Source organism: Argiope bruennichi, chromosome 6 (genome assembly GCF_947563725.1).
Source record: "Argiope bruennichi chromosome 6, qqArgBrue1.1, whole genome shotgun sequence".
Lineage (NCBI taxonomy): Eukaryota > Metazoa > Arthropoda > Arachnida > Araneae > Araneidae > Argiope > Argiope bruennichi.
In genome coordinates this window covers 3,564,837-3,582,046 of record NC_079156.1, presented here as the reverse complement: position 1 = coordinate 3,582,046, position 17,210 = coordinate 3,564,837, and the positions used below count along the sequence as shown (strand labels likewise).

At 28.1% G+C, this 17,210-nt stretch overlaps 1 protein-coding gene across 1 annotated transcript; it reads right to left on the bottom strand.

Annotated features, from left to right (window-relative positions):
* Window positions 1–295: 295 nt before the first annotated feature.
* On the bottom strand, window positions 296–16,942 carry LOC129972454 (uncharacterized). Its single transcript, XM_056086596.1, has 3 exons — window positions 16,830–16,942; window positions 11,647–12,398; window positions 296–3,600 (listed from the first exon to the last, which is right to left on the bottom strand). Exons 2-3 carry the CDS (start codon window positions 12,389–12,391, stop codon window positions 3,149–3,151), a joined length of 1,197 nt encoding a protein of 398 aa, XP_055942571.1. The 5' UTR covers window positions 12,392–12,398; window positions 16,830–16,942; the 3' UTR covers window positions 296–3,148.
* Between the last annotated feature and the right edge of the window lie 268 nt (window positions 16,943–17,210).

The window sequence follows — 17,210 nt, the reverse complement described above, 5'->3', positions numbered from 1 at the left end:
TGTTTTCAGTAAGTAAAAATGATAGACCATCTCCTCTGAACATTATATGTTATTTTACATTGTTTTTAGTTAAGAGACTAAAATAATAATTACAGTTAAGAATATATTGTGCAGTAATTCAAGAACACAGAAGTTATTAAATGCATTCAAAAAAGATCAGAAATGATGGCTACCCTGATTATAAAGCTAGTATGCATACTTGACAAACCACCATGACTGGATTAAGATAAGAAATCTATTTTAAAAAACAATCCATAAATAGCAAATAAAGAACAGCATTTATAAATAATCAAAATAAGCTTTTATTTTTATAAACTCTTTTAAACATATCATCAGCATATAGTAAAACACAGGAACTTATTCCAGATTAAATACAAGTATTTTTTTAATATAAAAAAAAGCTTCTGACTAATAGCATATAAACAAACACAATTGTTAATTTTTACCCTATATCCTAAATGTACAAGGCACTGTTGGAAACTTGCATAAATCATCTAGTAACCCTGGATCATTTGTGTAAATCCTTGCTTGTTAAAGGTAATTTCATAAATTAGAAACTTATTACAATAGAAATCAAGATACCTTAAGGAGAAAAAAAAATATTAAATGAAATGAAAATTAGTAATTGTAGGACTCGACATCTGTAAATACCAAAGCTCATTGAACATGAGATCAAAAATCAGGTCATCAATGAATTGAAAATATTAATATTATAGTTTCAAAAGTAAACTGAATTATATATTAACATAAATACAATAAATCACAATCATTTCACAGTACGGTTTTTAAAAAGGAAATTGTAAATGAAAAGGTTATAAGAAATATATTTAATTGACAAACTGCATATAAGCCATGAACATTAATTATATTTAAACAGAAAATTTTAGATACTTTGATTAGTTGATTTTCATCAGCTTAATGTCAAATAATATCTTCAAAATCAATTCTTGATGTAATGCAGTTAAAAGGGATTCTGTAACATCAGTTTACAGTTCTATTTATATTAATAATTATGCTCTAATAATGGAAGTAGAGTTACAATTATTGTTTTATATGACAGAAATTTATATTTTGTATAGAAATAATTGCATGATAAAGTTGTTTTATATTAAAGATTATCAACTGAAAAAAATACTTTAAGAATAGATCGTTGTAATGAAACATTTTGTCTAAATTATAATTAACATATTGATTCCTCCAAGAAATTTTTGATTTGAAAAATAATTTGTGGCATTATTAAAAGAAAATTTTGTTCAAATTTTTAAAAATCAATGAAAAATATAATCATTAATCTAGTTCAAAAAGTGGAGCAATTGTTTTTATTGATAGGTTAATGCTAAACAGAATTTTGTCAATTTTTAATGGATAACATGATCAAAGTAATTTCAAAATTCATTTGTAATAATTAAATGTAGTAAAACATAGACTATGATTCTTAAAATAATAATCATCATTTTAAATTTTGAATCATTATTAATTTTTCTTTTAAATAAGTAATTAATTTTATAACTGTTAAGAATCTCGGAACCAGGAACCTGCCAATCCTTTTTTGTAGTAAACGAAGGTAAAAATAAAATTCCAGTTCATAAATTTTGAGACATTTTTTAACCGGTTAAAAAAAAAAAAAAACTTAACTAGATAACAAAATAATACTTTTTTTTTTCTTTCCTATCAAATTAAACAGTCATAACATGCATATGTACATGTCTCTTTTTTTATAAATGAACATTCTACATTACATAATCATGTAAAAGTATAACTAATTTGTATCTTTTTCAGATCTAATATATATAAAAATCATCTTAATAATCATATATATAAAAATATAGAAACTTAAAAAATATTGGTCCCATATATGTCATGTTACAAATAAAACAATGGGCTTTCCAAAATTATTACCAAATCTATTGATTATTGGATAGAAAAAACAATTAAATCAACTATTATAATAATTAACATTTAAAAAACAATATACTTATTTGAGAATAGCTCAGTTACTTAGATCTAAAAAATTGCTTAAGAAATAATCACAATTTTTTCAACATGGAAACAAATAAATGATCATTATTTAAAATGATATGAATTCTCTCAATGAAACTTTTTTCTTCAAAAAGAAAATTCATATTGCAGATTAAATGCAGCAAAATATTTCATTCATTTTTAGCTTTGAAATGAAATAACTTCTAATTGCATACTGCTATAAATGTGGCCAATGAGAGTGGGCTTAAAATTGTTTTGCCTTTTTCCCCTTTTCAATGCTTTCCAAACCAACCATCTTGCACAACGAAGGAATATATATTCTAATTAAAAATTAGTATTTAAAACTTGAACACGATTTCTTCAGATACAATCCTCAACATTAAAAAATCTTGGATATCTAAGTACAAATCATATTCAAGTTTTCCTAAATTATGGAATAATAATAAAAGATCTGATTAAAAAAAAATCTGAAAGTTGTGTTCAATGCAATTTTTAAAAATGGTTATTTTTATTAGACTTTGCTACTCTATAACCTCTAAAAATTCGTACTTTGGAAACAATACTCATTAAATTTATTTTCCATGTTTTTTCAAGTTTGTAATACTAGCTTAAAAATTATTTCAATTCAGAGTTGAAGATTGATTGAAATTTAACGGATTAATTATTAGATTCACATGTAATAAAAACATACAAAACTGAAGAAAACTATTTTGTATTAATAGCATGTTTAAATTTTTAGATTATGATTCTTTAAACACATGAACTGACTATTTCAATTGGAATTCAATTTGACAGTAAAAAAATAACAAAACTGAACATTACTAGGTCATTTTAGGGCAAAAAATACAAATTGAGGAACAAATAAATTATTACTTTTTAAAAAGGTTATTTTAACTGATTATTACACAACAATTCAGTACCGACTAAAAACTGATTAAATGATGCAGATATTTTAAATCTATAATTAAAAAAATTAAAATAAGTAAAATGTTTTAATAGATTTTAATATCTTTGGAATATCTAGATATATAATGCAACATATAAAAGTAACTATATAAAGCAATTTAGCAAACTGTTTTTAAAAAATAATTCTATATTATTGTATATGGATATTATTAAGATATAATATGCAACAATGGCATTCACCACAGGTTTTTTGTTTTTTTTTTCACACAATGACATACTGATCAAGTAAAGAAGCACTTTCTCTCTCCAGGTGATTTACAACATGCTCTTCAAAGTCAGTTTGTGAAATGGATGCCCTAAAAGTAATTTGACAAATAGGGCAAACCTTTTCTGAATCTTCAATTTTCATTGCTGAAGCCACTTCAGCTTTATCTGGAAAGCAGTGAGAGCGATCTGAAGAGTTCAGATCTTTTGCAGTCACAGTCGAATCTTTTGGAAAAACACACAAGTCTGGACTTTTCAGAAAATTCTGCACTTTTCTAGCCATTTTCTTTGCATCACTTGTATTTTCAAGTTGTTTACTAAAATGAAGACGATAATCCTCTGCTGACATTCTTCTGGGGTTAGAAGAGGCCAAACTCTGTACATCAGCATATAAAGAGTCCATATCTCTGGATTTATTAAGGAATACCTGATCTTGCTTAGAAAAACCACCTAAAATATTTTCAAAAATATATTTCACAAAAATGTTTAATACAAATAATTTTTAGTCAATTTAACAAATATTTATTATATACAAATATTCACAGCTGTGAGCTACAATTAAACAATTTTTTTTTCAACAAATCTGAATGACAACAAATATGCAATATGAATGACTTTCTCACCCACTCTCTCTCTATATATATATGTATATATACATAAGTTTCAGATCTGACTGAGGCTGTGATAGTTTTTTTTTTTATTCAGATTAATATTTTTTTTAACAAAAATTATTCAAATATCTTATATTTCTTTGTTTTGCATCATTAATCATGTCTTGGAAGATAGTATACAAATTTATAAATTTCCACAAAAAAAAAAAAAAAAAAAAAATATTTTTTTAAAAACTTTTTTTAAATGTTAATTAAATTCTGGATTAAAATTTATCTATCTGTATCAATAAAAATAAGTTACTAACAAAGCTCATTAAGCTTTTAGTTCCAAGAATTCTTAATTAATATTTAATAAGATTTCTAAAAATAACTACATATTAAATATAAACTACATATTAAATATACCAAGTAAATAACACAAAACTTATTTATTTCAACATATAATAAAATAACTGAAACAAAGCAATTTCTATTTAAAATACATATTAGTATTCAAAGATGAAGAAATCAGAAGGTTTTGTTGATATGTACAATACTACAATAATGATTTTTCAGTTTCATTCACTTATCTAATCATAATATATTTTTAAGAAAAATCTACTATTCTGACACACTTTCCTCAGCCCAGTTTTAATAGCAAATCACAGGACCGGCCATCTGGTGGGTGCTATGCAGTGGGCCCCACCGTAATTAAAAATTAAAATGGTGACGTTGATTTATGAATAAAGAAATCCCCTTTAGACATGTTAAGACAGAACGGCACGACTTCTGGGCGCTAGTGGTGGCCAGAAGTCGAGGCTAAGGCTAAGTTCAAATGGACTTGTAAATCATCGCCTATATACTTTTTCCTGCATCTAATGTAATATTTTTTATGTGTGCATCTATTGTGTTTGTTTATATTAAGTTCTCAAGCAAAAAGTAAAACGAAGATAAATTAAATGATCAATTCCTAGCAATGCACATTGCATTACTGCTTCAACCAGAACTTCAACTTGACCGGAATGAAAAGAATTAAGGATGAAGTTTAAATGTAGCAATCGGCAGATTTGGATATATACGAAGCTCATATTATATATTAAAGTCTTTTGCAAATGTGTAAAATATTGTTAATATAAGATAAATAGATTTACAATCGCTTACCTTACCTACTAGGCAATAGCTTATAATATAGCATATAATAATTTGATAATTCATTCTGTAAACTGCTAAATACTGTTAGATATAACCATGTCCACACCAAGGAAATATCCCTCTGGGTGTCAAAAAAGAAAATTATCAGAAAAGAGTAAAGAAAAGCTAAACTTTAAGAAGTCAGAAGTAGATCTGTTTTTGTTTTTTTGCTACGAAGCAATTCTGGCAAACATATTGCTTCAACTTCAGAAATTACAATTCAAACTTCAACTGGAGTTCAGCGCAAAGTACACAGTCTAGCAATGAAAATGTTGAAATGGTGAAATTTGATGAAGAATCGTGTGTTTATACAAATGTGACCGAATCAGAAAATAATGACGAAAATAACAATAACAAGTATGATCAAGACAGTATAAATGATCCTGGTTTATGGTCAAGGGTTATAACTGATAAATTTAGAATGTTTGGTGTTAAAATGGGACCTGTGCAACACAAAGGAGTGTTTGCGAAAAATGCTTAAGGTAGATCATTTTCCACTACCTACTACTTTAAAAGAATGCGAAATGGTTAATTTAATCCAAAAGAAGAGGAAATGACCAAACTGCACGATTTATAGGTGGCTATAATAACTGGAGAAAGCTGTCAAATGTAATCCAAGATCTTGAACACTGTAGTTGTCATATTAATCTGTTTATTGCTTGGAAAGAATTATTAAAATGACTAAATTTAAGTTCGACTATTGATAAAACAAATCAAGTTAATATATGTAAGGAAACGGCATGACTAAAATTACTATTTAAAAAATTGATGTGATTCTATTTTTAGCGTGTAATAATCTTCCACTTCAAGGAACTCACGAAATAATAGGCAAGTCTAATAATGGAAATTTTTAAAGTTTAATCGAATTATTAAGTAAATACAGTCCTGTGCTAATGGATCATATAAACAAAATAATAAATTCTAAAAATAGAATTGTGCATCATTTAGCACATAAGTCACAAGAACAAATTATCTCTGCATTAGGAAATGTCCTTAACAAAATTACACACGATATAAAAGCAGCCATGTACTATAGTATCCAAATGGATTATACTCCTGATATTTCCCATAAGGAACAAACTTGAATCATTATTAGATATGTAACTTTTGAAGAGAAAAGTTAACTATAAATTAGTCATTATAAGGTTTATTGAAGTAACTGATCTGACTGGTGAAGGACTTGCAGAAACTCCATTGGAAAGATTAAGTGAACTTGATTTAGATATTATGAATTGTAGAGGGCAAGCATACGACAGCTGTTGCAATTATGAAAGGGAAATGTAAAAGTGTACAGTCTGGAATACTTTCTCTAAACCCGCTTGCAATTAACGTACTTTGCCTATCACACTCCTTTAATTTATTAATTTGTGATGTCGCTTCCAGCAGTATATATATTTTTTTGTTGTTGTTTTTTTATATTGCTTATTTTCTGCATTACAAAAATATGGGAAATTTTACAAAAACATTTAAATATTACTCTTAAAACAGTATATGACACTTGTTGCAAAGCCAAAATAGATTAAATTATTTCAAGCAAAAACAATTGTTCTTGATTGATTTAATTTAATTTGGTCTATAAAATTCAAACAGAAATCCAAAATTTAACACAGTATTCAACGAAACAAGAGATAGCCTGGAATTTGAATATTTCAGAACATTTTCATAAAAAACGAATTCCAAAAATATTATTCTGAAATACCCGAAGTTAGAGAAAACACGGTACAGGATAGATGTTATTTTTAGTACTGTAATTGATACTGCCATTGTACAGATAGAAAATAGATTTAAAAGTAACTCAAATAAATTAATGATGAAAAAATAATGCTTAAATGCACTTGCTATACTAAGCATCGAAAAAGAAATTGCAAAATTCTTTAGTTTTCCCATAGTAATTAATAATGAAAATAAAATAATGCATTAATAATATGCGTTCGTGGTTTTTTTTTTCACTTTACAAAAAAAATTAGGCTCCCAAATGGCTTCTTGCACCGGGGCTCCTTCATAGAGAAGACCAGCTCTGCCAAGTCTTTCCATAAACAGAAAGAAATTTGTAATTTCCAAAATAAGCAGACAACTTGAAATTAATAGTATAAGAAAACAAAAAAGATGGAAATCTACTATATGGAGTATAGGAATCCTATTAATTCGTCTCAGTAGCCTACAAATATTACTGTATGTGGTAAAGATATTAGAGAAGTAGATTTTTTTCTTCTTCTATATATAGAATGGAATAACAATCAATAAATCTTTTATAGTTTCACTTCGGCCATATAATAAAACAATGTAAGCAATATATAAAAATAGTATAAAGTTTTTAATTACTTTGAAGAAAGCTTTACCCACTGTTTAATTGTAACACTGTATAAGTGACAAATATGTTTACCACTGTTGCAGGGGGGAACAAAAAGCAATCAAAAGGGAGAGAACTTGTTTTCAAATGCAGGGGTGTTTGTGCTCCGGGGAAACCCCGGAATTCCGGGGATTTTGAACTTCGATCCCCGGAATTTCCGGGGATCGTCGTTCAAAAGGAAGTAGGAATAATAATGAATTATTTATTTTGATCTGGGTAATTTTGTTTGCTTTTAAAGCAGAAAACGCAAGGTCAGTGTGTGTGGTGAAAACTTTTCCTTTCTTTCTCCAAAGGCAGTGATAATGCGTGAAAAGGGGGGAAAAACTTCTTTTTTGTTCTTTCCTTATTGCGAGTTATGACTCATTCCCCCGGTTCTCGGACATTCTCTTCTGGATTCTTTTCGGCAAGTAGGCGCGGCAGAAAAAAAAGGGGGAGACTTCGTTCGACCAGATGTGCGATAACGTGACTCTGGGTTCAAAGGTCTTATCTCTACTGGCGTGGTGCCAATAAGTAGAGAAGGGGGATTTTTCGCCGTATTAGCTATTTGTCATTGATCGCTTCGGAACTTTTTTTTCTTCGCTGTGTAAAATTTTCGTTTCATTTATTGATGCACGTGTAAATTTTTCGTTTCGCTTATTGAAATATTTTTTTATTTATGTACGCAAGAGAATTTCATTTAGAAATTTCAGCATATGAAACAGAAATTACCCCTTAAAAATTCATATCTAATTAGTTTTACAGCATTAGATCCAGAGCTAAGAGGTAAAACCAGTACAATATTAGCTTTTGAAAAATTATCATCTTTTATGTCCCATATTTTTAGTGATAATGAAAAGTCAAAAGTAGAAGCTGAAATAAGGTTATACCAGAGTGATATTGATATCACCAAAGAAATGCTCTACACATCTGATGAAAGTGGAAATCAAGTCAAGTGTACAATTGATAAATATTGGTCTAAAGTTTTTAATTTAAAAGATGATTTCACAAATGATTATAAGTATCCTACATTGGCTAAATTGGTCAAAGCCTGCCTTAGCTGCTTCCATGGCCCATTAGTGGAAAGTGCATTCAACTTAATGGATACACTTGTCACTGACTATAGAACCTCTCTTAAGATTGATTCCCTAGATGCAGTGCAGACTATTAAATATGATTTAATGGCTTCTAAAGAAACCTCATGTGAAAAATATGGCTCAAAAAATCCAATGACTGATCCAATTCACAAAGATCTCTTACTGAATATGAACAGAAGTTGGAAAACATATCAAGAGGACTTAAAAACATGTATTTCAGATGAGTCACCTATAAAAGTCTCTGAAAAACCTTCTACATTAGCAGAAAAGCAAACTGCTTCTACCTCTGCATGTGCAGTTCTCGAGGAAATTTCTTCAACTGTAAATGAGGAAAATAAAAGTCAACCTTCCTGCAATTATGAAGTTCACCACAAAAGAAAGACAAGCCCACAAACATCAGAAAATAAAAAAAAAGCAGCAGAAATTAGATAATTTTTTTTAAAAGAATTAATTCAGGTAATTTAAAAGATTTGCATAAAATGTAGTAGTTTATATGTTTGAAAATTTATGGTTATTAATTTTGCAAAAAAAGTAATTCATTGAACTTTTATAATTAGGTCATTCAATACTTCATAATTGTAATTTTTCATTTCTCCCCCCCCCCTTCTCGAAACTCCAAAATGCCGGTAGTAAGTCCGTAAAAGTTTCCGGGGATTTTTTGGGGTCCCACAAACACCCCTGCAAATGAGAAAGGAAGATTGCATATGCCATCCCCCCTTAAAAAAAAGACACTTTATTTTCAGAAGGCATTTAAAATTTAATTTAATATGTAATTAAAAAAAATTAAATATACTTGCATAAAATGAACATTATATATATATATATATATATAAGGTAAGGTGACCATTTTTTTTTAACCTGAAACCAGGACAACATGAATTTTGACCAGCCACGCCCAAATTTTATAAATTTTTATCAAAAATTCACCCAACGGCCAACCTATATACCTAAGTAAATAAAAAACTTTTAGATATCAAAAAATGTTGCGTTTATTTAAACACAAGAAATGTGAAAACTAAAATATGATTTTACAATATAAAAATAAAACATAACATGATAAGCCATACCTAATATAATAACATAATAAAACATAAGGAGTTATTTAATTTAGTTTGTTTTTTTATATTTTTCTGAGGAGTGAATTGCGTTTTACAAATTTTTGTTTTCCTGTATATTTTCATAGAATTCCATACAGGTTGCATTTAAATTATTTTTGACAATCAACAATGATTTCAAAGTTTCCACTTGCAATTGGGTTTTCTCGCTAGTCCAGATGTTGTTTAATAAAGAAAAAACCCGTTCAGTCGGTGCATTAGTTCCTGGCATACAGAGGCAATACTCTACCAATTTGCCAATATTATTGGACACATCATTTTCTTTAAAGGCTTTAAAAATTTCAATCCACCTATCTGATATCAAAACACAATTTTGTTTCCAATGCCCAAGTTTCTCATCTGTGGTGTAGCGCTGAATGAAACAGATTTCATCAAAGAGCTCATCTACAATTAAATTTATTTCCGGATAATGTTGAATTAAATAGTCACTGCATACTTGAACCATTTGATGCATAGGTTTCATGTTTAATGTAATCCAATTAAATTCTCGATTCCCTCAAAATGGTCTTCCCATTCTTCCAGATACTAAGCCGTCTTCTAGACTTTTTAAATTTTGTCGAACTTGCAGGGGCAGAAACACACTTGCTATCCTGTCAGCAATTTTGGTTTTAAGGTCCTTATAAATGATATTTGTTTCCAACATAGAAATATCCTGTCCTTCTATCTTTAAAACCGTGTTATGAAACATTGACGACACATTATGGAGAAAGAAAAGCCAAGATTCGGTTTCAGGATTCTCAAAATAATTTTTAATAATTGTCGGAGTTTTTTCATTAGACGCAAAATACGATTTTAATGCAGGAAATATTTCCAACACGCGCTCAATAGCTGGTCGTAACGCTAACCACCGCGTAGCACTGTAACCCAAAAGTTTTTAATATTCTAAGTCTACAAAATTCTTTTAATACACTGACGCTCTCAGTATAAATGTAAAAGTAAGAGTAAATCTTGGTAATTAAAGTTTGTATATCAATTGGAAGGCAGTCCACCGTTGTTTGTATAGAATTGTTTAAAATATGCGCTGAGCAACCAATTCCCACAAGCTCCCGTCCGTCCAAAGTAGCTTTTAGCTTGGTAAAAATATTATTTTTCCCGGCTCTTCGCATGCCTCCAAAGTTAATGTTGGTGTTATCGGCACAAAACTCTAATATCTTGCTTTCTAAATTATGTTTTTTTAAGACCTCTACAATATATTCGGTAACTATGTCAGACGTTTCTCCTGGCAAATCCTTTACTTCAATAATTTTTACCTGTATTCCATTCTTGTATGAAAAATATCTGACAAGTAAAAGAATAAGTTTAATTTCTTTGTGATTTGAGGCGTCTGAATACACTGATATAAAACTTACGTTTCTCAAATCTTCATCCAATATTTGATTTGCATAAGGGACAAGTACATCGGGGATTATAGCTTCGCATTTGGTCCTAGAGCATGTGAATTTAGCATTGAAATATGTCTTAATAAGTTTACAGGTACAGTCCATTGATCGAAAAGATTGATAATGCATAACTGTTCTGTATGCCCACAAACCTTCAGCTGCAGCTATTTTCTTCTCGGCAGTTTCAAATTCTTTTTTCTTAAAATATGATGTCATACTCGAACTTACAATTGCTGCTGACACTGCTCGTTTGTGTTTAACTGTTTTTATGTGGTTTCCAATGTCGCTTTTCCCACTATTTGCAATAGAAAACGTACTTCTACATATTTCACAATATACTTCACTAGGATCAATATTATTACTTTAATAAATGCATATTTTAATTTTAAATCATCATTAAATACGCACTTTCGTCGTTTTGCCGCCATGATAATAATAAGGTAGGTACATCACAGTAGTTAGTATATCAGACCACCACTGGATTGTATGACGTCGTGGCGGTCCTACTCATGCGACACCTGACGATATCACATGGAATTATCAGGGTTGCCAGTTCTAATTTTATTATTTTTATTTTATTACTTTTTTTGTTTTAATGTTTTCTAATCTAAAACCAGTACTTTTCGTGTACTGATTTTGTTTAATGACTAACCAGGACTTATGCCCCGAAAACCAGTACTGTACTGGTAAAATCAGTACGAATGGTCACCTTAATATAAGGAATAATACACTAGATAATTGAATACATTATAAATTAAATCTTTATAAAAAGTCACAAGAAAAAAATTTGATACTCACCAGAAATAACAGTTTGAAGAATCAATTCTAATTTCTTTCTCTGCTCAAGAAATTGTTGCTTCATTGACTGTGCCTCACAGAGTAAATTAGAAAGTTCTATTTTTACTTCTTTATTATCTACATCTGTTTCATTTGAAATGTCTTGTGAATTTTCTTTTTCTAAAGCATGATACTGAACACTCATTTCTTGGAGTTCCCTCATTTCATTCTTCATTTGCTGGAGCATTTTCTGTGAAACCTCCCTCCAATCTTCTTGTGGTGTCAACCCAAATTTCCTAGATTCGAGAACTTGTGGCCGAGACCCTTCAGGTTTCAAAGAACTTTCCAATGAACTGCATTTATTAATGCTATAGTTAAGTTTTTGAAGTAAGCATGCTCTTTCCTTTTCAACATTGAAACTTGTAGATTTTAAATGCCTCTTTTCATCTTCAGCTTGCATCAGACGATCTTCTAATTCTCTAGTCTTTTCTCTCAATTTTACTACCATCTGATCAAGTTCTTTAGATTGCAGTTGGGCACAGTCTCGTTCCTTTTGTAAACGCAGAGTTTCAGTTTTCCATCGAATGACTTCAGAAGAAAGCTGAACTTTACAGGCTACTAATAGATTGATATCAGCTTCACCTTTACCTTTGACACCAGGATTTACTCCTAAATTTATATCCCTCGGAAGGCGACAGTTGTAGTTTATTTCAGCAGATTGAACTTCAGATTCTTTTAATTGAGAGTTACTGTCCAACACTTCCATATTGTTCCTGAAATATAAAGCTTATATATAGTATCCAACAATAATCTATAGAAATAGAACTGAAAAATCAATTTTTTTTTTATATATATTCTACAGATTATTTATCTTTCTTACTTCTGAAGTTTAGTGAAGGCCTTTTTTAAAAGTTTAACATTCTCGAAAACTTAACACAAACCTGCTTTTTAAAAAGTAAGCAAAAATTCTTATTTAAAAAAATTACAAAACAATGTTACATATTTTACACTTTAACATGTTCTGGTTTCCACGGAAACAAAAGGGGGGGGGGAGAACAGTTGAAGTAGTTTTTAAACAAATGCAAGAAAATATATTCAGGCTGCCTCAGAATTTAAAATTCTTATTCAGAGAAGTGCTTAAAAATTTTTCTTTAAACAAAAGCAAAAAAAAAAAACATTTCCCTCCCCCTTTTATCACAACTGACTTCAACCCTTTCAGGAATGTGTCATTAATTTTTTTGAAATATGATGAAAAAACACAATCACTGTGATTAATATACATGGATTTTGCAGTTAAAAATTTATTTAATTTGCCTCCTTTGGCAGGAGGTTAGTGTCGTCAAATGAGAACACAGCCCTCTAGAGCATCTCTGTGCAAGAAAATGTTTCAAAATAATTTTGTTAATTCCTTATGACACCAACAGTAATTATGAATATTTTAGGTTGATAGACACTTTTATTCATGTCCAAGGTAATTTTAAACTTTTAAAATATTAAATAAACAAAATATTTTTATTACAGAAATTCTAAAGTAAATCTTATAAACATAAATAATTAAAAAATAATAACTATTAAAATTTAATTCAACTAATAAAATTATCTAATTAAATAAAAATTATCTAATTAAAATTCTAAAAATAAATATTTACAATCAAATTTTATTAATTGTTAATTTTATTGATTAATAAAGTGAAAAATATCAAATAAAAAGCAAAATTAAAACTAACTTATCATTCGGCATGAAATTTCTCAAAGCATGTGAGAATATCTTTTCATCTAACACATAATAGGAAATTATTGTTCATGTTTTGTGGGCATTTTTTCAATATTGCACAGCGAATATTTTTGAGGGGGACAACTGATGGGCATATATTGAAACTTTTTTTTTTTTCTTTTTTTTTATTATTAATCTTTTGATGTAAAATTTTTACATGCTGAATACGATAATAATAAATATAAAACTAATTACTACAGAAAAAGATAGCAAAATAATAAAGCAGAACATGAGGGTGATACATTAGTATCAGTCGAGAAAAAAAAAAAGCAAATCTTAAATGTCAAATGTTTTCTGGCTTCAAGCATGAGTCTCTTTTTCCAGAATCTGGAGATAAATAAACAAAACGCTCCCTTCAACACAGAATCAACATCACATCTTTCTCTGAAAAATATAAAATTACATCTTTCACATGAAGAAAGGCAGCAGAGCAGAAGATAGGCAAGCAAATAAACAGACATCCAAGGGAGGTATCCTCAAATGAGGACATCTGTGAATCAACTAATTTGGTTTGTTTTTAAATTAATTTAAAGATTAAACAAAATTATGATTTTAAAACCTCATGGACATTGTAGGAAAATGAGTGATTTTGATAAAAGTTCATTTCTTATGAAGTCAAAAAAATTCCCAAATTTGAGGCAAAAAATCAAGGCAAAACAAAGGAATTAAATTAAGGCATAAATAAAATTAATGCCTTAAAAGAAATGAAAATTGCTCATGTTGCCATCTGAAACTAAAAGGAGACTAAATGCTATTTTTCCATAAATTTTTAGGATTTTAAAGCCAATATTTTTTTTTTTATAAAAAATTTTAAAATTAGTATCCTGTTTTGCGACACCACCCATGAAAAAGTTAACAGTGATAAAGTAAGTGACTCAATGATTTTAAGAAGCAATAATTATGTTTTAAATTATTATAGTAAAAATCATTGCTATAAAGTGTGTCAAACTAATTTTTCAAAACTACTAAAGAAAAAAATGCATGCATTCATTCAAACAAAAATTTAATCTTTGATAAGCTTTTTTTAAACCTTTAAACTAACTAATTTTTATGCAATAATATGTTTTATTGTTACGCTGAAAACTTGTTAAAATTCTACTTTTAATTATACCTAGAATTAAAAATTTGAAAAATCCATTCTTAGTGTGTCTCCGATATGCAAAAAATAACTCCCTAAATTTCACGATTCTAACTTCAATGGTTTATGCTGCATGTTACACAGGACAAACCTTTATATAAAAAAGAGATTTTCAACATTCTATAAAGGAAAAAAATTAATATAAAATTATAAAATCTGAATCCTAAAAAATGTTTCGAAAAACCTTTCTTTAATTTCTTTAAAAAAAATTTAAGTATCAGATCAAACAATTTTTTTTCCCTTAGTAAAAACTAAAATTTGTCAACAAATAACAATTTCCAACTGGATATGGACATTTTTAAAAAAATACATAATCAATCACTGAAAATGTATGGCTTCAAGTTAAAATCTCATCTAGATTTTATGTGATTGACTAACATAATTATATACTGCAATTAATTACAATTCAATATAATGCAGTAAAATCTCTTTGTTCGAGGGATTGCTCTAAGTCAACATGTTAATGAAAATGATGATCAAATGTGTAATATTATACATTTCATTACACTTCTCCCATGTTAGATACATTTCTTTGGTGCACCAAATTCATCACGCTTTCTGACTGATCAGTTCAATATATGTATTTTTCTTTAAGAACAAATAAAAGGTTAAACATATAATTACTGAGCATAATTTAAATAAATTCAACATGGAAAACAGTAAAAATTATTCAAACATTCTTTGTATTACAATATATATGGTACTGTATGTATCTCGTAATGATTCTTTCGGATTATTATTCCAGTATTTCAATAAATGGAAATGCATGTTGTTGAAGAGAGAGAGAGTGGGAATAAAGGGATCATTACACATTATGTGTTGTAACTCCTGGATTCTTTCTCCAAATTTTTCCCTTTCATTAGTTTTCTTTCCTTATACAAATGGTAAACAAACCTTTATGACCATGCTTTTGAATTATAATTTTGAACATCTGGGGAATCAAAACTAAACAAAAAGCTTTCTTCCCATTTCTTGAAAAAATTAAATACTCTTTAAGAACCTTTTCTCAAAATCAAATATTTAAAGTGGTTTTCAAATTTAAGCACCTTGATGCTATTATTATTGGACAATCATTACATTTTATCATTGGGAATGTTGCAACTAAAAGAAAACAGAATCGACAATTTCAAAACAAAGAACGATTGCTATCTATTACCCCTAATAATCAAAGTTATCTCTTCCTCAAGATGACAAATTAGTTCTGATCATAAATAAGTCTACCAACAGCATAGATATTAGTCCATAAATCTCTGTAAGCGTTTTAAAGATCAAAATGCTTTGATAAAAGTTTTAAACTATATTGCCAAATTTTTAAAATAATTGATTTTTAGAAGTACATTTAAAAGAATACTGATTATATCAAGATTTCTGATAAACTTAAATATGAAAAATATTTTTAATTTTAAAATTACCAAAAATTATATGCATCCTTGAAAAGAAGTTAATATGCCTATCTTATGAATCTACATAGATTTCCTGTTTGAAATTACTTTGTTTTAAAATGAATACATGTTTCCCTCAAACATTATATTTAATTGAACTTAAGATTATAAATATCAAATAGCATACCTACATTATATATGAAAAGTTAATATAAAAAGCAAATTATAGGCAAATGCTAGCACATTTATTACACTTAAAAAAAAAAAAAAAAAAAAAAAAAGGAACCCAAACAACATATATGAAGTTTGACAGTTAGATCTTAACGAAGAAGCTACCTTTTTGAAGTTGGAAGTAAATTGTGCAAAATCTAAAACAATAGTAACAAATAATTAATGATACAAGGATAATAAATACAAGGACAACATTTTCACAAAAATAGAAATGAAATATGCACTTCTTTATTAGTAATTTTCGGAAAAGAAAAAGTTAATTCAATCAATACAATTTGCTTGATGCTCTCTATTCATGCACGTTATAAAAAAATTGTAAATTTTTCCTTTAAAGGGATAGATGTTTAAAGAATTTAGATATTCGAAAATCAGATATGGCATAAGCTAATTAACGAATTAAGTTAATCAATTTCATGTATAAGAACTTATGGCAGATTATAAAAAAATTATAATATCAAAAATATTTTTTGCTGATGAAAAAATAAGCATATTATAGTATCTTATATAATATATAAAATATATATGTTGACTTTAATGTTTTGTCGTTTGACAGCACAATTAAAAACGTATCAAAATAAGAATGAAAGACAAACTCATATATGCCTTTCATGCAAAAAGTAGAGCATATTTAATCAAAATTGCTAACAATTTCCGAAAAAATTACAAACGTTACTCATACCTAATTTGCTTTTTTCATATATTTATTGGTTTCACTTTGCTTGCTCTAGTTTTTCTAAACAATAGTAGAGAAGTCGATTTCGATGGAAAAAGTAATGTATATTTAGATTTATCGATTATGGGTTCGTAAGTGAAATGCATTCGCGGAATCTTATATCTGGGAAAAAGAAAAAAAGTTTATATTTCACAAAAAAGCATTCAAAAATTTATTGACAAAATTTTTAATCATTTCTTGATTAAATATAAAAAAATCCATTGTTCGCTATTCATTGTGATAATGGTAAATCATTCAGCATTATCCGATAATAAATTTATTTCCCTAGAGCAAAAAAGAAATTACATTCATTTTTCATTTTTGATAAAGATATATATTTTTAAAATT